General features: G+C 46.1%; 1 protein-coding gene across 1 annotated transcript in view; it reads left to right on the top strand.

The window, feature by feature from the left end:
* The first annotated feature begins 8392 nt into the window (after window positions 1-8392).
* ZMPSTE24 (zinc metallopeptidase STE24) overlaps window positions 8393-23407 on the top strand; it is a 22967-nt gene continuing 7952 nt past the window's right edge. Inside the window, exons 1-7 of the mRNA XM_019547720.1 lie at window positions 8393-8553; window positions 11763-11909; window positions 15041-15127; window positions 18031-18147; window positions 18546-18698; window positions 20769-20910; window positions 22615-22778. Of these exons, the coding sequence (XP_019403265.1) occupies window positions 8431-8553; window positions 11763-11909; window positions 15041-15127; window positions 18031-18147; window positions 18546-18698; window positions 20769-20910; window positions 22615-22778 (933 nt within the window). The 5' untranslated portion in view covers window positions 8393-8430. The remainder of the gene's footprint in view (window positions 8554-11762; window positions 11910-15040; window positions 15128-18030; window positions 18148-18545; window positions 18699-20768; window positions 20911-22614; window positions 22779-23407) is intronic.

Genomic DNA, 23407 nt, shown 5'->3' with positions numbered 1-23407 from the left:
CCCAGTGCAACTTTTCCCTGCCCCTTCCCCTCCCCCCCCGAGCATGGGGGGCTGTGCGCCCAGGGTCTGCGGGCTGGGGCTGGGAAGCAGCACTGGGCTGGGCTGCAATGTGTTCGGGGTGGGCAGCGGCAGTGCTGGGAGTATGGGTTGAGGGCTACAGCGAATTTTCAGGTGGCTGCAGCCCTCTTCTCCCCATGTAGCCCTCTCCCAGCACCACTGCTGCCTGGCCCAAGCACAGTAAGGCCCAAAAACCCCATTGGGAAAAACCTGCCTGCAGCTCCAGCCCACCCAGATAAGTCGCTTGCAGCTCTGTCCCACACCCTGCCCTATCTGTACAGCCCTAGTCCCACTTGCTTCCTCACCACCATGGGGGGGGCGGAAAAAGGGGTAGATCAAGGCCCCAGCAGTGAGGGAGGGAGTTGGAGCTGGGGCCCTGATTTGCCCCTTTCACCACAGACTAATCTGCTGGGGCAGTGGGCCCCCAAATAATTTTTCTTCCTCTGCTTCCATCTGCCCCCCCTCTCCCTCCCCCCCTTCCCCACCTGCTCAGTGAGGGGGGATGGGGTTGAGGGGGTTGCATGGTAGATCTGGGGTAACTTTTAAATTTCAAAAGTGATCTCCTAGTTAAAAGGGTTGGAGACCACTGATCTAGGAGGTGATTGTAGCACTCCACTTGGTGCTGGTTATGCTTCCAGGTACTGTGGAGATCTAAGCTCTGCATTTTAAGAATGATGTGGATGAGTTGGAGTGGTTTCAGAGTTGGGTGATAAAAATAGGTTAAAAGGCCATCTGCACAAAGGAAAGTTTGAGGGAACTTGGGCCTATTTAGCTTGGATAAAAGGCAATTTAATGGGGAACATGATAGCAGCTTTCAAATATTTGAAAGGCTGCAGTAAAGAAGGGGGAGAGCAAATTCGTTCTTGTTGCAGGCCAAGACATGAATAGATTTGAATTGTAGGAAAGTAGATCTAATCTAAATATCAGGAAAAACTTCCCTGCTGTTAGCCAAGGGGTTGGCAGCAGCAATCCCTCAACTGGAGGATGATCTCTACCACAGCTCAGAGGTGACTGAAGAGTCCAATCCTTGAGCCACAAACGTGTCTGTGGGATTTGCAGGTCATTCCTCAGGGGAGAGTAGGCTGTAGGCCAGGATTTCTCTGCCTTTTCTTCCTTTGTCCGATCTTTGTTTCTCTGCCCAGGGAAGCTGCAGAATGTCATTTGCTGAAAGCTTGCAAGAGAAACTGGATTAGACGGGGTCTACAAAACTTGAGGTGGCAGCTGGGCAATTTTGCAGGCGAGCCCAGGGCCAGCCACCATTTTTGCAGGCTGAGCACAATACAGCCCCCCCAAAACACACCTCTGGCCGAGGGGCCCTGGTAGTTCTTCCCCTCCCTGCAGACAGCCAGATGGCCCCAAACTGCTTAGATTGTAATGTATCAGTTAATGGCTTCCATGGACTTAATCTCCTGATTAAGCCTGGAGAAGCCATTAACCACTGCTTAGATTGCTTAATGTGTCAATCAATGGCCTCCATAGGTTTAATCGGGGAATCCCCAGATTAAGCCCATGGAAGCCATTGATTGACACATTATTAAGCCATCTAAGCACTTAATTAAGGCCTAAAATGAATCATCTTATTAAAATAAAGCTATACACAGTGTGATTGTAAGTAATACCAACTACATCCACCTAATTAAACTCTAAACTGAAATATTTTATGAAAATAAAGCTATGCACATGAATTGTAACTAATACCACCTATATACACTTTAATAAAATACATTGTAAAAAGTAGTTTACTGAGACTGAATGCTAATCTTGAGACAAGGGGTTCATGCTGGGTATTAAATGCAAGCATGCTGCACCCAGCTGCTGTCACTGCACACACTCTGTGGGGTGAACACTTGTCCATACACTGGGATGGCATGCTCAGTGGCCTCCAAGCTTGTATGTCTTGCCAGGGCATGAATATATAGAAACCAGCCACAGACTGTCCCAGAACACAGGCACAGGCATCTAGCACATCCATTGTCATGCTGTTTCCCCCATCCTGGGATTACTTTCAGGAGCTGAGGGTCACAACTCAGAACAAGCATCTGGTTGGGACCCAAATCAAACAGCACTAAGCAAGCGGGCAGCTGGTTGTCTGAACCACAGTGGCAGTGATGGGTTGTACCTGAGGTACTGGTTCAGCTTCACTGCTATGGCCTGGAACAGGTCCCTTGTGCGCTGGTTTTCATGAGAACAGCTTGATAGTTCTTGCAGCACCGTATCTGACCCAGCTTCTCAAATCCATCAGCTTGTTGTGTGCATGGTGGATCACAGCCTGCTGGTCTCCAAACCATGTCAGGAGCCCTATGAACTGGGTGCCTTTGTTGGCCACAAATGTTACTTGATCTTGAATGTTGCCTCACCCTAAGAGATTGTGAAGCCTAAGCATGCACTGTGCTGGATTTGATTTCCAGGTCCTCACAGTGCTGCACTGAACCACAGAGTCCACTGTGTGAGCGAGCACAGGCTCTGGTGGTAGCGGCACAGTGCCATGCAAGTCCCCAGTTTGACTGGTGATGGACTCTGTTCTTATGGCCTGGACAGTGCTGGAAGGCTTTCTTGAAAGAAGACACCAAAGTATCCACATTGGGGAACTGCATGCACCAGATGTCAGTTACTAAGGCAGGTGACGTGAACAGTGTTGGGTAGCATTCCTTGGAGCACATCAGAGAAGGCCTTGACGTGTACATGGCATTGTCAGACAGGAACGCTGAGATCTTGTTATAGTCACTATACTATAGCTGACAATTACCTTCATGATGGCTTGAGAGAGGAGAGAAATTTGACAGGTGTTGAGGTGGACTGGCTCAATTTGAAACCCAGGAGTGTCCCAGTCTGTTCAGCTCCTTGGTACAAATAAAATGTGCAGCACGTAGTTACCTTGAGAGTCAGTGGCTTCATCGGCCACCATGAAGGAGTCATACTCTGCCAAGGCAGTCTTTGTGGACTGACATCCGAAGCAATCGCTGCAGGGAAATAGTCTTGGCAAAGCTTGTTGGCACACAGAAAACTGCTAGCATTTGGCATGTTTTGGTTCAGGTAGTCCCTTAACTTGGGCGATCAAGTTTCTCCCGTGGGATGTTTGCTGCCATGAAAGCCTCCACGAGTGGAAAATGCTGCCTCGTGCCTTGGCAAGCTACTTTCTGTGGTTCTTTTAAACAGGGAGGACGTGGTTCCTTGCTTCTTGCTCTGACTTTCAACTTCTGCAACAGCCTTCTGCTTCATGTGTGCCTCAGACTCTAAATAACAATCTGTGTTGGTTTTCCTCAATGCATCCAGAGTTACACTGCAGGAAGCACAGAAGACTCTGCCTCCATCTGCTTGCAAGGTCTCTGCAGAATATTGTCTTGCACGGTCGAGTGCTGAAACATATTTGATTGCCTTGGAGGATTTCTTAGCTTTCATCCCTGTTCTTTCTCAGGTGGGAGCATGCATGCTGTAGCAGCAGCAGCATGTGCTTGTGAGCGCTTCAAAAGCCAGCACTAAAACCCTCCCACTGGCCCGACTGGCTTGGATGTGGCTCCTGAACTGAACTGTCAGGAGCTCAGCAGCTGATTTGCTCCCTCTTCCCCCCCATCTCCCTCTCTCTCTGCTTCAGGATGCCAGGGCTTCCCATCCTTTTTGTTCTGGCAGCTTTTTTTTTTGCATTCCCTTTCTCCCCCTCCCCTAAATGAGCCTGCATGTTTTTGGAGTCAGTACTTTTTCACAGAGCCTCACTGAAATTAAGGTTTCTATGAAAATCATATAACTGTGACTTTGGTAGGTTCCCAAGTACATGTTGCTAATTAACAAAAGAACATAGGTACTTTTTTTCAAGTTCTCCCAAATAGCAAGAGACTTTCTTTTCAAGTACAGCAGGATGCTCAAACCCTGGCCTGCAGGTGAAATCTAGCCTGTGCAGCATAGCATCCAGCCCATGAGGCTCCCTATGGGTCAGAAAATTAGATGGCGGAGAACCACCGCTTGCCCCACTGCCAAATTTTCAAGCCCTATGTGGCTTGATAAGGCATAAGCTGGATCTGGGCCGCTGCTGTTACTACTGGCAAACCAGGACCACTGCTGCTGCTAGTCTGATCAGTGCTGAGCCAGGCAGGTCTGCTGCCATGTGGCTGGATCAGGCCCTAGTTGTGCCCACTCCTGGTGGGTGGTGTGAATCGGGGTGAGCGCCCTGGGTCCTATGCTTTGTGGGGCCTCACAGACAGTGCCGTACAGGCCCCGCCACTGTGTACCATCAGCTCCACACTCCTGCTGCTCACCACCTCCCCTATCCCCCCCAACTCTGGCTGCCTGCCACACCCCTAGGAATGGCTCTGCCCCCCTCATGCACCAGTTTAGGCCCACCAGGTGGATGTGGTGTGTGGGTGGAGCTGGCACTGTCTGTCTGGCTTGCAGAGAAAAAAGCTTGGGGCATCCCTGCTTTATAGGACTTTGACTAGGAAGGAAGTATTCTGAAGAAACAATGTACTAAGCGTGGTTGACTGGAGGATGGTTGTTCAAGAGTCTAGCTGCATGCCTGCCTGTCAGCAGCTGATGCCATCTTCTATTTCCAAAAGTTAAATAGCAACAGTACATTTATGGAACAACTATTAACTCTTCTTTGTCCACCAGCCTGAGTTAATGAGTGTTATGTGCAGGATTTTTCTGTGCTAAGTCTGTATAATGATTATTTTTAGAATTTCTGAGGGTTTGGTTTCTGGAACATTAAATGTCCAGCAGGCATCTTCCATTTGAAGCATTTATAACATTGATTTTCTTCCAACATATTACAGATATGTTATGCTGTACTCAAGCAAGATCTAATTGTCTGTGGCAGGTGCACAATAGCACTTTATCTTTAGTTTTACTAGTCAGAACTTTTTATATCAGTAAACATTCAAGGTCCTATGACTGTAAGTTATCTATGCATCTGTAACAGCTAATGTATCTTTGATGTGAAGTATCACTCCCCTGACCCATTCTGTCCTTACAGAGCAAGTTTTTAACCATTGATTTAATGTTGCAGCCATATGCTCCATCTCATCAAGTTTGTCATAGCAATCCTTTAATTTCTTTTTTCCATGTGCATTTTCAGCTCCTAGTTTATGCTCCTAGCAAAAGCATAGAGACCATTCAAAACATGTTTTTCATGTGCCCCTTAGTGCTTAGATTCATCATGTGGCTGGCACCCTGAAACTAGTTTACATATTTGAGTGCCTGTACCATGAACGCGCTGTTACCACGTTCCTTGTTCAAGGTAGGTGGAAAGCCCTCCTGCCACCTTAGTTAATCTGCCACCCAGGAGACTTGTTTCCCTACAGCTAAGATGGAAGCCATCAGAATCATATAGTGCCCTTTCTCCATAGCAGGTATTCCAACATCTCATAAAATTAGAACCTGGTCCTTATGCTACTTAACCAGCACTTTACTCCCAGTATTTTCTGCTTCCTTCCTGAAAGCACGGTGGGCTTCTGAGAAGATAATCTAGCTATTCATCTCTTGTTCAGTTCCTTAATCGCCACACAAGCAGTCTCTTCAGTTAACCTCAGAATCTTATTAGATTCCCTTCCTCTTGTGCTTCCGAGGGAATGTCCTGTCCACTCGTAGTATGGAAGCCTGTCGTTTTTGTCCGTTTTGTGGATACTCTGTTTACTCTGTCTGCATTCTGATCAACTAAAGCTGAGCAGCAGTTCACCTCTCTCCAATATGGGGCGGGGCAGAGAGTCAGCCTATCTGAACTCACTCCCACCCCCCACACTGTGATTTGGGGGAGAGGGGGGGACTGACTCCCCAAACCCAGTGAAAGTCAAAACAGCACCGAAACAGCCTTTAAGTTTTGACGGAAGGGAACAGAACAGCTGTTTCAAATCAAAATGAAATTTGAAACAGAACGCTGTTCCACTGAACCGTCAAAACTGAAGGTGAAACGGAACAGTGCCGTTTTGTGCAGCCCTAGTGGGCAGTACACAATAGGATGCAGTTCAACAGGGACAAGTGCAAAGTGCTGCATGTAGGGCACAGAAATATCCAGCACACCTAGTGGCTGGGAAGTGACCCTCTCAGCAACACAGAGGTGGAAAGGATCTCGGAGTCATAGTGGACTCTAAGATGAACATAAGTCGTCAGTGTGATGAAATCATCGGCAAAGCTAAGCGCACTTTGTCATGCATGAGTGGATGAATGACAGATAGATCCAAGGAGGTGATACTTACTCTCTATGTGGCACTGGTCAGACCACAGTTGGAGTACTGTGTCCAGTTTTGGGTGTTGTACTTCAAGAAGGATGTTGATAGACTCGAGAGGGTCCAGAGGAGGCCACTCATATGGTTAGGGGCTTACAGGACAAGCCCTATGAGGAGAAACTGAGGGACCTGGACCTCTTCAGCCTCCGCAAGAGAAGGCTGAGAGGTGATCTTGTGGCTGCCGACAAATGTATTAGGGGAACGCAGCAAGGGATCCAAGATGCTTTGTTCACCAGGGCGCCTCTTGGGGTAACAAGGAACAATGGTCAGAAACTGACAGAGAGCAGATTTAGGGCTAGATATCAGGAAAAACTTCTTCATGGTAAGAGTGGCCAAAATCTGGAATGGGCTTCCGAGGGAGGTGGTGCTCTCCCCTGCCTTGGGGGTCTTTAAGAGAAGACTGGATAGGCATCTGGCTGGGGTCATCTGACCCAGCACTCTTTCCTGCCTAGGCAGGGGGTCGGACTTGATCTGTTGAGGTCCCTTCTGACCCTAGCATCTATGAATATGCTTTGGATCTCCTTTCTTCCAGCTGGCTTTCAGGTTGTTTTCATCAGATGTCTCCCTTTGCATCTTAATGTGACTTGACACTTCCAGCAGAGAAAATAGTAAATATCCTTTAAGGTTCTCCTGCCTATGGTGACAACAAATTTCCATGCTTTGTTTCTTTGTCCACTCTTATCACTTGACTATTGTTTCCCTCTGCCAGATGAGCAGGGGGATTGTATTGATCAGATCTGAGTATCTGATCAGAATAGTTGGGGGAAGATATTGGGTGAGCTGTTGGATGCAAAGTGCCATTTCTCCAATCTAGAAGCACAGTTTCCAGACCTGAAGAAGGGCACTTTGTGTCCAATACCATACCACAAAAGGCTTGCTTATTGTAGCTCTGATCCAGGGAACATTCAACCCCCTCCCCCAAGCCTCTAGGGCCTATAACTGCTTTACTTTAGCAGCCTGTCTTCTCCTATCTCATGCAATCTCCTTCCACTTTAGTGCATCTGTCTTCCAGATCAGTTTTTCAATTACCCTGCCTTGATCTCTTTTGAGGTCTGATACCCTCCAGCTCAGCTTCTAAAATCTGCCTCCCACCCTACTACAATCTAGAAACTTGTTCGCTCCTTCGTGGTGCTGCTTAGCCAGCATTTAAGTCCCTTAGAAACCACAAGGTTTTGCACTGAGTTTGGGGGCAGCTTAAGTCAAGGCTTTGCAGTGATATGCGGAAGGAGTATGGCACATGGAAGCCAATGGGAGGGGCCCGGTGTGGGGAAGGTGGTGGGGGCACGGGGTGGAAGCAGTGTAGGTAAGGGGTTTTGCTACAAGCAGGGCCAGGGGGGAACAAACAGAGACAAGGGCTTTGTGGTAGCACAAGGGGGAGCTGGGCCCAGGAACAACTTTCCCGAGACAGGTTAGAAACTGGGCACCGCCATGCTTTAGCAGCAGGGTGTGGCCACAGAAACATTAATGGTTGCACTAGGCAGGTAACACCTGGCTCCAGGCTGGGCATGGGGCAGCATTGCCAGGTCTCAAATACAAAATGATCATAGTGGAAGCTCAGAATTAATCACATTTACTGAAAAACTATACTACACTGAAAAAATATGCCCTCGATATGCAAATAAGTAATCTTATTTACTTTATATAGCTCATCGGTAACCCACATCTCACATTGGGGAGAGTTGCAAAGCTGAAGCATTTCTTTATTTGGAGGCAAGTGTCAGGAAAGAGCCCTGGCAGCAGGTACAGAAGTTGGTTAAGACTTCCTGAGTTCTGGGGGTTGTAAAACCCACCCCCACACTTGGGTTTTCCATATACATATGCTGCATCAATTATCTGCCTTAAGCAATTTTACATATACTGCATCAATTACCTGCCTCAAAAACGACCGTGCGTTTTGAACCCTGTGCCTAGCATTGAGTGTAAAGTTGCAGTGATCCTACGAACACGGTCACAATCGTGCCGTGGCGCGGGGAAGCGTTTGGATGCAACACCCCCCCCCCGGAAGTGGGGCGAGGACGGGGAGCCGGTTCGCAATGACACGGGCCGGAAGTGGTGGCTGTGGCGCTAAGGCTGACGCGGGGTCGAGCGAGTGCGGCCGGACTGGTGTGAGGGGTGCACCGCGGGCGGAAGCCGGAAGCGGCGCCGGCTGCGCGGGTAAGCCATGGCGCTGCCGTTGCCGTGGGAGCTGTGGGCCGAGCTGCCGGTGGAGAAGCGGATCTTCTGCTCCGTGCTGCTCTTCTCCTGGGCCGTCTACCTGTGGGAGGCCTTCCTGGCGCACCGGCAGGTCAGTGAGGGCCCGGGCCCGGGGGGGCGGCGGCGGCGGGACTCGCTCCTTCGGCCTCACGTGCCTTCTCCTGCCAAGCCTGGGGGCGGCCCGGGCCGCTCGTCCGCGCCGAGGGAGCTGCGTGGTGCAGCCCAGTCTCCTTGGGCTCCCCTCCAACCGCCAGCAGGGCCCCGCCGGCACTTCGAAGTGCTGCGGAGCCTGCTGGAAACCCCACTCCACTGCCGGGAGAGGCGGAGCCCAGCTCTCCTCCCTGGGACGCTCCACTGTTGTCACGTGCCTTTTTAAAAAATTCAAATATGAGGGTAATGAGTCACACTCACGTGTGGCCTTTATTGCAGTTCATCAGCCGCCCTTCTTGTCTCTGGCCTGGCTGGAGCATCAGTCGGTATATATGTAGCAGACATACTGCGGGTACAAAGGCCATGTGCAGGTAGCCTCAGACTTGAAAACCGCATCAAGTCCAAACGTCATGAGTCGGGACCAGTTTTCCCACAGGAGCAGCGTTATGAACGGGAGATTGGTTCCTTTAAGATGCTGGATGCAGCAGCCTGCAGCTGGTGTGTCTGGTTGTGTTGTGGGGGAAGGGAAGGTGCAGGGGGGGGCAGATCAGCGCTCCCCATGGTGAGGGAGGGACTGTAGTAAGAAGTGCTGCCCAGCCAGGGCCGGGCAGGCACAAGGAGGTAGAGGCAAAGATTCCTGCTGCAGCGAGCTGCTTGTGTGACTTCTCCACCGGCAGTTCATGCCGTTGCTCTTGCTGCTGGTGCAGGAGGACATGGGGAGGCTTGTGCCTTCAATCTGTACGGGGTGGGGTGGGGCAGGAGGGCTAGGCTGCACTGGGCTACACTCCAGGCAGATGGCAAATTTTCAGGTGGCTGCAGCCTCCCCGTGCCCCCTCTCCGCAGGCACACAACCCTCCCCATGACCTGCCGCTGCCTGCCCAGCTAGGGCAGGACAGGCATGAAGTGGAGCTGCTGTGCTGCCTGCAGAAAAGCGGCCCCCACCTCCCCACAGCTTTGTCCAGTGCCCAGTCTGGCCTGGTTGGGCAGGCAGCAGCAGTGCATTGCAGGAGAGTGAGCAGGCAGCGGAGCGGGGGCCATGGGGAGGCTGCAGCCACCTGAAAACTTGCCATCCTCCCAGACACTGCTGCTTGACCGTGCAGCCCAGTGAAGCCCATCCTGCCTGCCCAGGGCCAATCCTGGGGGCAGTGAATTAGTGTGGCTACCCTGGGCCCTGCGTTTTGAGGGGCCCTGTGGAGCTGGGCAGAGCAGCTGAGGCGACTCCATGCTGCCACTACTTGCTTCACATCCGGGCATTTGCTTCCCATTCACCCCCCTGCTACAAATGGCAGTGGCAGCTTCTTCAGGTCTGGGGCACGTGGGTTCAGAACAGGGGCAGTGCCCCACACTCTGCTTGGGTCAGCTCTGCGCCCACCTCACCCCACACAGATCCGAAGGCACATGCCCTGCCAGACCAGCAGTGAGAACAGCAGCACGAATCGCTGTTTGAGCAGCCACACAAGCAGCTCGCAGCAGCAGGAGCCTCCGCCTCATCTCTCCTTGCGCCCACCCGGCCCTGACTGGGCAATGCTTGCACCTACCCGGCCTTAGCTGGGAATTTGCCACATAAGTGAAATGAAAGCCTGGTTTATGATATTTGAGCAAGCCACGCCCACACTTGCCCTGCCCCTGTAAGAGCCCTGTGAGCCAGATGGCTCCTTGGGGCAAACCAGGCCTGTGGGCTGCATCCTTGATACCCCTGCCTGCTCCATATTAATAGACTTTAGAAGTGGCCTTAAAAAAGGTTTCAGAGGATGTGTGTGTGTGTGTGTGTGGGTAGTGGTGGTTGTTTGCTTGTTGAGTTTCCCCCCCCTCTGGGAAGCTAGTATTTGACATCAGATGTAGCAAGCAAGTATTTCTGGTAGGTCCCATAGGGATTTTTTATTACACTTAATGCTACTTCAGTATCTTTAGCCAATGATAAGGAAGAAAATATAAAGTCTTTGGCAGCACAGTTGAAGAAGCTGCATATATTGCCAGTGTAGTAGGTAACAGGATTCAAGCTTTGATCCCTGTAATGTCTCTTCCTTATTTATTATCTGGCAAACAATCTCAAAACCAAAAAGCACATAAAATGAAAAACTCTGAGGAGTGTTATCTTGTCATTTCCATTTGATCCACTCTGATCCATCTCCCCCCTTTAAAATTCTTCTCAGAGCAACCACCTAACAATTCCCTGTTGTCCCTTGCCAGCTTTGGTACCTTTGCTTTGTTGTTGTTATAAAGACGGTTCATTTTTTTTTGTACTCATCTGTATTGTTTGGGAATGTGACCTTCTTCGAGCCTTAAGTGTTTTATTAAGGCCACATGCCTTCTTTGTTCCTTGATGAATGACATGGCAAGTCATACGTGAAGACTGGGGGACCATATTGTGGAAAGCATGACTTTGATTCCAAAATGTGACTCACTGGCTGAACATACATACCAGCTGGAAGTGGTTGAAAGAGAACATCATAAGTAAGGGACTATTAAGGTGAAAGCAGAAAGCATTGTTGTTGCTGATGGCATCAGCAAGCCTTTTACTAGGCACTGTCTTCAGTTCTGGTTTTCATGCTTGCACGAAAGTTTTTGGTAGGAGCTGCCTGTCACTTGTCTCTACGGAGGTATGCAGTGAAAGACAGGACAGTTGAGGTCTCCTTAGCCTAGTAGACAACTGTAAACATACTTGTGTTCTTATAGATTCAAATACATCATTAAAGAACGGGGGGGAAATTCTGTTTCCCATAAGTGAAATGAAAGCCCTGGTTTATGATATTTGAGCCATACTTCTGCACTTGACGTTCTCAGCAAAGTCATTGGGAGTCCCACACGTGCATCAGAAGGGAAAATTCCCTTTGATTGGCATTCTACATTGTTACAGTTCCAGAACTCATGTTCTGGACTGGAAGCTATTTCTGTGATATTTATAGAAAATTATTTTTGTGTATATTTTTAAAGGCTAGGAATGAATATAAACACATCTGTCAGTTCTTGGTCTGAAATTGCATTTGTGGTTTGATGGAGAATTAGTCAGTCAAGAACAGACTGTTACCTTGATAGACTTACATGATGACCTGTGCATAAAAGTGTTCTGGATTTTGCAATTTGACTGTTGAAATACAAGTAAATAATCTGATATAAAATTTTATTAAGTCATCTCCCTTGCTATTTCAGAGGAGGGTGTACAGAACAACAACCCATGTACCATGGGAATTAGGACAGATTATGGATTCGGAAACATTTGAGAAATCTCGTCTGTATCAATTGGATAAAAGTACTTTCAGTTTTTGGTCAGGACTGTATTCGGAGGTGGAAGGCACTGTAAGTACCTGAACTGCTTTCAGATTTATACAATGCTTATCTTTGTAACTTGTATATGAATATAAAACATCTGACTTTTAATGTTACTATGGAGTTCTAGGGCCAGTGCTCTCACCAATTCAGTATAGAAGTGCAGCATTTAGCTAAAATTGAGAAATTTTACTATAACTCTATTATTACTAGCTGTCTTGCTGTATTAAACGCAACTTGTTTAGCCAACACAAAAATGGTCACACCATCCTCCTCTTCACAACCCGCCCCCTGCCGCCAAATACGAAGACACTCATAACCGCAATCTACTTATTTATGCGTTACCTCCCGTATTTCCCTCCTAGAAGGGAGAATACAAACAGAAACATATTTTGACCAAGTAGTAATGCATTATCAATGGAACTTGCAAGTTTGCTAGGCTTGTTCTGTGCCTCACCTTCCTGCGCCCCTCCACACCAGCAGTATGTGTGCATTTGTATTGAATTTTTACTTTAAAAAACACAAGGAATGCAAAGGTTGATTATACAGTTTTAACTGTCCTCTTCCAGGTATAACTTAAGTTAGGCCTGTAATTACATTATTACATATCGTTTCTTAAATAAAATAATATGTAGCATCTTAAAGTGTTATAGTGGAGAAAAAAGTGAATTTTGTGACAATAAAACTGCACAGTAAAATGTAATCAATGAACTGTGACTTATAAGGAAGTATACATTGTCAGTTGCCATATTAAATTAGCTGTATAAAAATAGCTTAATATTTATGTATAATTGTGCCTGCTTGATATCACTTACTGCATTTCCATTATGTTATGTCATTTAAAATATCCCTTTGTAATATTATCTTAGGTTTTTACATTTTTATGTCTTTGTGGAGGTGGGGAAGGGTTATTTTTAGGTTAGGTTAACTTAACGATAGAAAGATAATCATGTTAGAAGATAGTTGCATCCAGTGTTTTGGGACATTTATTGGTTGAGATCTTTAAGAATAAGTTGCATAAACATTTCATAATTATATAAAACTAAATGTGAAATAAAATATTGTTAAACTATATTGCTGTAAATTACTCTGTACAGAGATTCTTTTGAAAAATATTATTTTACGTGTGCAAAAATAATATTTTTACCTGTTGCCCTCTAGAAGTGTGGCTCCCAAAGTAACAACTAAATTATATTATAAATCTGTTATTAAAATAATAGCGTAAAACATTTATTTTTATAAGGATGCAGAAATAATTATAAAACAAGATGGGAAATAGTGTTCTTGTGAAACCGTGTAGCATCAAAGACTTTTGCAATACACTATAGAACATAAGGTAACACAGTTAATTTCTTGATTTCTCCATGTTGAATGTTTTACATGAATTTTATGGCAAATTTTGGAGCATGGCTACCCAGAGGCTGTGGATTCTCCATCCTTAGAGGATTTTAAGACCCAGAGAGACAAGCTCTCAGCTGGAATGATCTAGTTGGGGATGGTCCTGCTTTGAGCAGGTGGTTGGACTAGATGTGACCTCCTGAGGTCCCTTCCAACCCTCATTTTCTGTGGTTCTATGAATTGTGTGACCTATATGTTTATAGTTCTTGGTATATACTGATGTTCATGAGTATCTCTGACATTTTTGGTAAAATGAGACTTGTACTACTTTTCTCTTGTCATGCAACAGTGAATAGTGGTATTATTAATGGACAGATAGTATCATGGTACCACTCCCAAAAAAACAAAAAAGTGAATAAGTTCTGCAAACTGATATAGATATCAAGTGCTCAAACAGCCACTCTCTGGTTTTCATAGCGATATACATAGGATTGGAAAGAACATTGTGGATCATTGAATCTAGTCCCCTGTTATCTTAAGCAAATAAATAATATCATTAATCCCCTTCATAAACTTGTAAAGTTGGAAATTAGGGCTTGCAGATCTAAAGCCAAGGGTCTCATTTGGAGCTTGCCAATGAGATTGTGAATTTGTGTTCAGAAGGATGCTAGCTTGTTTTGCTCTTTCAGTGCTCTGAACAAGGGGTGGATGTTGCCAGCTCATTTGGATGCTATGAACCCCTTCAAAAGTGCCTTTGTGTTTAGCTATCTCATGCCCTTGAAATAGGGAGTTAGGCACTGTTTCATTGGGAACACTGACAGCCACGGAGAACTGCCTCAGCCTGCAGTTCTGTTCACAGCCTATGTGATTTTGTAGCACCTTTTCTTCCTCTTCAGGTTTCACAGCCAGGGCCAGCCCTGCAAAGTTCTGCTTTGGTTCATAATTATTCAGACTTTTCTTGTGCCTTTTTTGCCTATCCCAGTACTCTCTGCTGGATCTGCCCCTCACCTAGTGCTGGGGGTGATGAGACTAGAAGTTCTCTGCTATCACTAGCCCTGTTTATTACCTTTTCTTTGGTACATTCTTTTCTGTGTAGTTCTCTCTTCTATATGGCCTCCAGAAGGCTGCTGGCTGTGGTGCTTCCCTAACCTTGCCCTCTAGATTGGAAAAACCATGGTGCAAGGGTTTAAGATTTGGGTTTGAAATTACTGCACTCAGATGTTCAAATCCCAGATCAAAATCAGTTGATGTGGGAGAAATTGAGCATTGTACAGTTTGACTTGAGTCTTTCAGAGGAGGTATAAATTATGGGAGATCTCCAAGGCTTGCCCCTTTTTGTTTGCTCCTGTATGTTTTGGATAACCTGCTCTCAGGATGCAAAAGGGTCTTGAAGATGGACAATTCTGTGATCTCCCAGCAGGATAATGCAATAATGGCATTCATTTGAACCTTAAGGGGTCTGACTCCAGAATCCTTTTAGGACAGGAGATTATATTGGGTGGATGTTGTTTCAAGCTTTATTCTAATAATCCTTGAGAATCTAAAAAGTTAGAAGCTGAACTATCCGGCCAAAATGTTTCAGATGAGATGACCTAATTGGGACCCATATTTGCGATCTGAATTTTAAGAAGTGTAGAGTACACAACCTCCCCCCCCCCCCCCCACACACACATGCTAAAGTCAGATTGTAGAGCCTCAGAAAACCAGTTGTGACTATAAGACTTTTCCAAGTTGCCTTTAAAATACTTACCTGGTCAACATGATTTTGTACTCTGAGATAATACCTGCTTTTATATTGTGTTTCTATGTATTTGCTCTTATAGTTGATTCTCCTCTGTGGAGGAATTCCTTTCCTTTGGAATGTGTCTGAAAAAATATCTGGTCGTGCTGGGTTTGGACCTGAATATGAGGTAGGCAACTGTGCTCTTGAAAACAATGGGTTGTGAAACTATGGGTGCTTAAAAAAATAAGTTGATCCTGTTCTCATTTACTTTAATAAAAGCAGGATTGGGGGGTCCAGTGATTGTCTGATAAAAGTACTAGATATTTCTTCTGAGGATTGATGACAAGATGGAATCTCAGTTTGTTATCTAAAATCCAACCTAGTCTCTTACAGAGGAGAGAATTGTCGTCCACCATGTCTTTGATGTCTAAAGTCAACTAAGCTGGTGCTGTCAGTTTTTTCTATGGCACCCTTTTGCAGTCTCAGAATGGACACAGGAAGGCCTTCAAAAACAGAAAAATTCTGAAAATATGTATATTAAGCTTGAAAACATTGTCTTCCTTCAGGGTCTTGCCTTTGAATTTTAACATGGCAGTCACTTGCCATGGTGATTACATATCCCAACATCGTTCTTCCATAGTTCTAGGATTCCTTCTGCTAAAATCTACCTTTTGTTGAATAGCCCTAGGTATAGGGCTGAGTTAACACCAGCAAAGTTGGTAGAAAGATTCTGGTGACTTCTGTGGACTATGGTTCAGGCTGGTAATTAAGTTCTACTTCATTTTGAGTCATTCAGTAAGAACTTACTTGTGTGGTATACAGTGAGTGGAGAACTGGCTTAGACCCTCCTTTGCCTCTGAAGGAGACCATGTTAATATTATTGAGACTGAATGTAAGAATTGCTATACAGGATTAAACAACGATTTTATCTAATCCGTTATCCATGCTGACAGTAAACAGCACCAGCTACTTTAGGGGAAGGGGTAGGATACTTGCAGCTATGGGATAACCAGTCAAAAAAGAGAACTTTTTCCCTAACCCCCCTTAGACATTAACACCTGCCTTGTTACAAGAAGCAGCATATTTCTTTTTGGTCACTGCCTGCTAAAGACTGAATGACTGATGTTCCATTCAGTTTCGAGTCAGGCCTACTTCCTCCTCCTTTCATCTAGAGAAGGATTTGGCAGTCTTTGGCTGGGTCAGAGCCTTTGACCTGGCCCTCTGTCATGGGCCACAACTCTGAACATGCCAGAGCACTCAAGCCACCTATGTTTACCCCCCCCACAAGTGCTTGGCCACTCTGCATCAAGGGTAAACACAGGCACAGGAGATCAGCAGAGAGGAGAGTGCTGTGAAGGATACAGGTGGCTTGGCACAGCTGTATTTTGCCTGATCCCCTGGGCCACGTCAGACCTTTGTAGGCTTGGAGTCAACTTCTTTGCAGGCTGGATGTGGTCCATGGGCTGTAGGTTGCTGACTCCTGATCTAAAGGAGCTGAATCCTTTCCTTTCAGCAGTAGAAAGAGATGGCCTTCAAGAACATGGGAGGAAGAGTTGTCATTCTTCTTTCCCAAGAAGACTGGCACTCATCTTGACTTAAGGAACGCTCATTGCCACAAGGCAAATCCCTTCAGATTCCTCAGGTTCTTTATGGGACACAAGTAATTCAAGTACAGAAAATGCTCCTTTAGCCTATGTGTAGATATAAGGTTCTTCAGAGGATGCCTCACTGCCTGCTACAGATGCTAGGGCATGTGTCACTGTACCTAGATGACTAGTTGGAAAGCCCAGGTTACAACAGGACCAGGGAAAAGCTGTATTCAAAATCTGTAAGCTGCTGAACACAAATATGAATCATTTAAGAGAAATGTGCTTTGGCCCTTACCAGCAGATCTCATTTTTGAGGGCACTGCTTGGGTTGGTCTGAGCTTGAACAATATGCTGTGCTTTCAGTAAACCCCTACCTACTCTCAGAGCACACTGGTCATTGTTTCCTAAGGGCCCTGCTACATGTTCAAGTTAAAGCTGGATAGAAACCAGCTATAGAGTTGCACATTTTCAAGCACTAACATTTGTAGCTGGTTGGCTCTTTCCATAGCTGGATAATCATTTTCATGGTGTGATAATTACTTAGTGTGTGTTGCTGGTCTAAATTTATTGCATGGTTAACCATTTAAATGCATAACGTGTGAGGTAGCAGGGGCCTATGACTCATGGGTCTTATGGTATCTTTAACCTGTCACTTTTATGCCTGCTTGTTTATTAGATCTGTGGTGCACAACCTTTTGTCCCTGTGAGCTGGATAAGTGGTGCAAGGCCAGACTGAGGGTTGAATCCTTCAGGTGTGATGGTCTTTGACTCTGATACAGTGTAGGGCTGGTGTGCAGGGTTAGCTTATCAGTGCAGGTTAGCTTATCAGTGCAATAGGGCCCTTAGGATCTAGTTGCTGCCCAGCCCCAGGCACCACAGTGGTCCAGTGCAGGGGTCTGTGTCATTAGGCCTGCAGGGCTCCCCACAGGTCCAGAACTTTGGTGCCAGGGAAGCAGCAGTAACATTAATTGCCACAGCTCTAGAAGCCAGATTTCCAGACCCGTGGGGAGCATTTTGGGCTGATGGTGCAGCCCCTTTCAGTTTCAGTCTACAGGCCAGAGCTTGAGCACCATTGTATTAAATCATACTAGCACTGGGTTGCTCAGTGACATAACTCTGATGTAGATAAACTTCCACAGATATCTTGCTATCCCTCCACAAGTCCCGTGCCATCTTTCTAGGAAGGGGAATCCAAGGTCATAGTTCTCAGCAAAAGTGCCCCTTACCCTTTCTGTCCTCACAGCCATGATAAATGCTTCCCCCACCAGGTCCTCTCCAAATTTACATATCTCTAAGAGGCCTTCCAGTGGTACAAAAAATAAATAATAATTGCCTTATATTTAGCTTGCATTTCTCTCTGTCTTTAGCAGCTAGCCAGTTCCATTTACACTATTGCCATTACATCCACTATGGGTGGTAAGAGCAGTATTACTATTGGTAGTAAGAGGAATAACACTGATGTAGAAGATTTACAAGTAGGAATTCTCTTTCTTGCATTTAGATTGTTCAGTCATTGGTGTTTTTGCTGCTTGCTACGCTCTTCAGTGCAGTGACGGGCCTACCATGGAGTCTGTATAATACATTCGTTATAGAGGAGAAACATGGCTTCAATCAGCAGGTATTGTAGAATATACTTGTATTGAAATAACTCTCTTGAACACTACCAAATCAGTTTTAGTGATGTTGTAGGCATGATGGTCAAGGAAATATGCAAGAGCCGAGGATTTTTGTGGGTGGTACCTTTTACTGGAGCCAACTACATGGTTGGGATAGACTATAAAAACAATCTTTCTGCATTGCATCAGTATTTTACTGAAAATGCCAGGTGGACAGATCTGTAACTGCCTTGGTTTAGGACCTGGAGATTCCTTCTGCCTGATCTCAGAGTATTTCCCATTATGTATTGATGCAATCTACTTATAGCCTATGGTAGTTTCTGAACATGAGGCAGCCATCCAATTCGTTAACTTGCTGTAGTACAGTAATACTTACAATATGAATATCCTTTCTTTACAGACACTGGGATTCTTTTTTAAGGATGCCATCAAGAAGTTTGTTGTGACACAGTGTATTCTATTACCGGTGACATCTCTTCTGCTTTACATTATTAAAATAGGGGGAGACTACTTCTTCATTTATGCCTGGCTTTTCACATTGGTTGTTTCTTTGGTGAGTGTGGAGATACATTTTTTTGTCTTTCAAATCCTAGTTTCTTTGCAGAATACAGTACACAGAAGAAACATTCAAATCTCTCAATCTTTATTATAATGCAATTGTGTATCAGTTGAATTTTTTTTTTTTTTTAACATTTTGGTTTAGAAAGTAAGGCAGTTTAATTCTCCAGTTTATACATCCAGATGTTGCATTTGCTGTGTCATCCACCACATAAACTCCTAGGAAACTAGGATTTAGAGTACAGTTGGCTTTTATCATGACTGTTAAGTTCAAGTTTTCCAGGACGCATTTCTTGTGTCTTATCATAAGTGTGATCTCTGTTCTTTGCTCCTAGATGCATGACCTTGCATTTGGCTATATCAAAGCCCAAGTAATTCTAATGATTTTTTTTCTAGATCACTGCTCAAGTTATTGAATAGCAAAGCTTAGTGATTTTTTTTTGAAAAATGCAAATTCATTGAAATAAGTTTTTCACAAAAATACTAAAGCATTTTGATAAGGCATTAAGTGAGAAGGATTTATGGGTCTAATGGGATTTCTAAAGTGGCCTACTCCAGCCAAGAGCAGAGTGGTTGAGGTATTTGTTCCAGAATATGAGAAAGGTAGGTCAGTGGGCTGTTGGCTCTTCTGGGGTGGGTTTCTTGTGTGTTTGTGCGGATGTCAGAATATCTCATTTTTATTCCGATGCAAATTGAAAACAAATTTGGGGGCTATGAAGTTTTATATAAATAAGTAAATTAAATGGCTACCATCTTTGTGCCTTTGAACACCATTGCCTGTTGAGTTGTTCAGACTGATCTCTTTCTGAATGGTTAGTTAATTTAGAACCCATTAGTAGGTGAATAATTCAAATTGTTCCCCTCTGTGTTTACTGCTGTGCAATTACAGAAACTGAATTTCAGTATTCATTGTTTTGTGGGCAGGCAAAGTCCAGCCCATTGGCCGGATCAGGCCTGCAGCAGACTCCATTTCCCAGCGGCCCCTACGCGCATTTCTGCAGCCAGTTTCCATGGAGACATCTGGAGACCGGGTGGGGCCAGGGTTTCCATGGAGACTGGCCCCAGCAGTACTGGCAGGGAGCTGCTCTGGGGCTGGGATCTTGCAGCAGTGACTGGAGCTGGGGCAGAGCTGCGATTTGCTGCCCATACATCCCAGGTGGGTGGGGCGTGGAATTACTTATGAATTACTTATATTTGGTTTCTGTCTAACCTACTTTTAAAGATTTCTGGGAATGGAGATATTACAACTATTCTCGGTAGCTTGTTCCAATGTTTGACAACCCACATAGTCAGAAAGCTGCTTCTAATCTCTAGCCAAAATTCTCCTGATAACCCCTTGATAACAAACCTTAAATGATGCGAGGGTATGTAGCCTGTTTAAAAAAAAAAAAAAGAGGGTATATTCCAGTTTTAATCAAGTTTCACAAGTTGGGTTGTGATGCCCTCTTCCTCCTCCCCCCCCACTACTGCGAGGCAGGCAGGGGGACTCTGTGTGGTGCTGGAGGGGGACTCTTCCCCTTCCTCGTCCCTTGCTGCGGGGAGGGGGGCTCTGTGGTGATACCCAGCCCCAGAGGGGGGTTCTTCCTCCTCCTCCCCCACCCCCTCACCACAGAGTCCTGCAGCTGCCTACCACAGGGGCTCACTGTAGACACGCAAGCTCCCACTGTGCCTCCGAGCCAGCCTGGGTAGCCTGCTGCCTGGCTAGCCATCGCCTGAACGTGCCAGGCCAGGTTGCGCTCATGGAGGGGGCTCAGCTCCCCTGTCACCGAGTGGCAGCCGCTGGGGCCTGGGTTGGCTCTGCGATGCAGCTGCTTCAGCCTGGGCAATGGGGGCAGGGTCCTCACCAGTGGCTGCGGCTCAGCAACAGCCGGCCCCCTCACCCAGGCTAGGCCAAGCCAGGCAGCTCCGCACAGCACGCCCCCCTCCCCACCCTCACGTGTATTAGAAGAACTAAATGTAGAAATATTCTCAAATTTTAAGATTTAATTTTGCTAATGAGCAACTGCAATTTAGTTCACCCAGGATTTTTCTGTGCCTTGTTTTAACACCTGTGTTTGCTTTGTAGGTCCTTGTTACAATCTATGCGGACTACATCGCCCCTTTGTTTGATAAATTCATTCCACTTCCTGAGGGAGAGCTCAAACAAGAAATTGAAGTTATGGCAAAGAGTATTGACTTCCCTTTGACTAAGGTCTATGTTGTAGAAGGTGAGGCTCTTAAGTTGTTATTTGGAGGCCACAGATAGCTAACCTTTTTAAATATTCTTTTAGCAGTTCATTCAACAAAACAAACTAGTACATTCTGTCCAGGCACGTGGGATCCCTTTTCTATGAGATTGCTGTCAACATCCTTGAAGGTGTATTATAACACTTTGTACCTTAGTGACAATTTAAATATAGTCCAGTAATATGATTGTACATTCTTGATTCGGTTTTCTTATATGTAAGCATTATCATGATCTTGCCCACCGTTATTTAAGAAATAATTGGCAGAGCCAGGAATAAAACCAGGTCTCCTAGGTCTCACTTTAGGACCTTAAACAAGAAAGTATAGCGTGTTCTTTAGAGGTGCACTGATGCATCAATCCGACTCAGATCAGTACTGATGCAAAGAAAATTTGGTGCATCGGATACCAGCGCCATGGAGCTGATAATTTGGCTGATAAATGCCTGTGCTGCACACAGCTGCAGCACAGCATGTAGGCAGCAAAGAGCATGGCCCAGCAGCATGGAGAGCTGCCTCCAGCTGGTCAGTCCATTGTGGTGGGAAGGAAGGGGCTGGGGTGGGGTGCAGATCAATACTCCCCTGCAATGTGGGAGAGGGCTGCCCATCTGGGGGGGAGGGGTATGGTGGGGGACAGCTCCTGCTGCTGCTTGCACCCTGGGAGGGCAAGCAGGGGTGGGGGGGAGGGGCTGATTGCCCCTGGATCCACATGGGCCGGGGGTGGGGGCTGCTGCGTGCAGCCCTGCTCAATGCCCTGCCTCCACCCATGAGCTGGGAAGAGCCAGAGCTGCACCAGGCAGCTGGTGGCAGTGCTGAGAGTGGAATGGTGGCGAAATTTGGGGTGGCTGCAGTCCCCTTGCAGTGCTGTTGGTGCCCACTTTGAGTCCCACCACCACCGAGAAGAGCCGCAGGGAGCACCAGCTCCAGCCGGCAGCTGCAGCCTGCCTGCTCTGCACAGATCCAGGGTACATGCTTCCCTCCCACCCCATGCCCTCCCAAGGTGCAAGCAGCAGTGGGAGCCACCCTGCACAACAAGCCGCAGCACTGTCTTGGGTTCTCCCTCACCTGCCCCACTGGACAGTGCCTGCCCCTTCCCCCCCTCACCATGGGGGGCATTGATCTGCCCAGCCCCCCACCCATGCCCCTTCACTCCCCCCGATTGGTATAATTAACTCTGCTTATAATGATCTTTGATATAGTGCCAACTTAGTAACTAATCAAAAGCCTGCTGTGGGAGTCTTTCCACCGAACTCATAGTGCTTTGGACCAGCTTTTATGGGTGGCGTTAGTATTGTAGTTCCAAATGGTACGAAAAGTTACTCCACGTAATAATGAAATACAGGTGTTTTTTAACAGGTTTTTTTCCCCCAAAATATACCAAGGATTTAGTCTTTAGTAAGTACTTTCCAACAAAAAGGAAAATATTTATTTGCATTTTCCAGCAGAAAAAAATGTCTTAAATAATTGTCTTGGAATTGACAAAGAATGAAGGAGGCAGGTTCAGAGCAAAAGGAGGGTTATAAGTTATCCAGCGAGAGAGTTCTTCTGTGTTCTGCATATGCAATCTAACTTTTGCAATGAATCCATGCCAGTTTATGTAATGAGAGGACTCCCCTGAGAGGTCTAGTGAATAGGAGGTAGCACAAAGTGTTTTGACCCTTGTTTTTAATGTAAATTTCCTCCACTAGGCTCGAAGCGCTCTTCTCATAGCAATGCTTATTTTTATGGCTTCTTCAAGAATAAGCGGATAGTGCTGTTTGACACCCTTCTAGAAGATTACTCTGCACTGAACAAAGAACCATCAGAAGAAAGTGAAGATGCTGAAGATGAAGAGACAAAGTCCAAAGTTAAAGTGAGCTTAATTTTTGTTCCCTTTTCATGTTGTTTTTCATAATTCCCCAGAGAACTCTCCCTTTTGTCTTTTGCATGTTTTATTATAGGTCTGAATAAACTTTAAAAACAAAACCAGAATTGCACTTAAAACAAAACCAGATGATTTAATTACAGAAGCATCTTTGAAATAACGGGTTTGCTGGGGTTGTGCATGGGTATGACACCAGCAAGTCAAGCACCTTATCCTGAGATTCCTAATAACCCCTTGAGAACTCTGTTGGTGTTTTTCTACCTCTCGAGGTTCTGAATGGTATGATTCTATGCCATTTCTTCCTTCAGTAAGCCCAAGTTCATCACCTGTTTTCCGCTGGAGGCCTCAAAATCTGCTTTTTTCCCTTTCCAATGTCTTTTCTTGGCAATCAGTGCCATAGTCTTCCTGTCTAAAGTCTTCAGGGACTGGGAAAGAGATTCCTCATTTCAATTCAGGAAGAACTTCCCTGTGCCTGTCCCATTACAGTTTAGCTGTGGGACAGGAAGCAAACCTGTTCTGTCTGACTAAAGCCTGAATTTATTATCATGGTGCCCTGTAACCAGTGGGGTCCCTCAAGGCTCTGTCCTGGGACCCATACTGTTCAATGTCTTCATTAA

This window comes from Crocodylus porosus, unplaced genomic scaffold (assembly GCF_001723895.1).
Source record: "Crocodylus porosus isolate Cpor-Errol unplaced genomic scaffold, CroPor_comp1, whole genome shotgun sequence".
NCBI classification, from domain to species: domain Eukaryota; kingdom Metazoa; phylum Chordata; order Crocodylia; family Crocodylidae; genus Crocodylus; species Crocodylus porosus.
The sequence above is the reverse complement of the archived record's forward strand: the minus strand, read 5'-3'. Positions and strand labels throughout refer to the sequence as shown.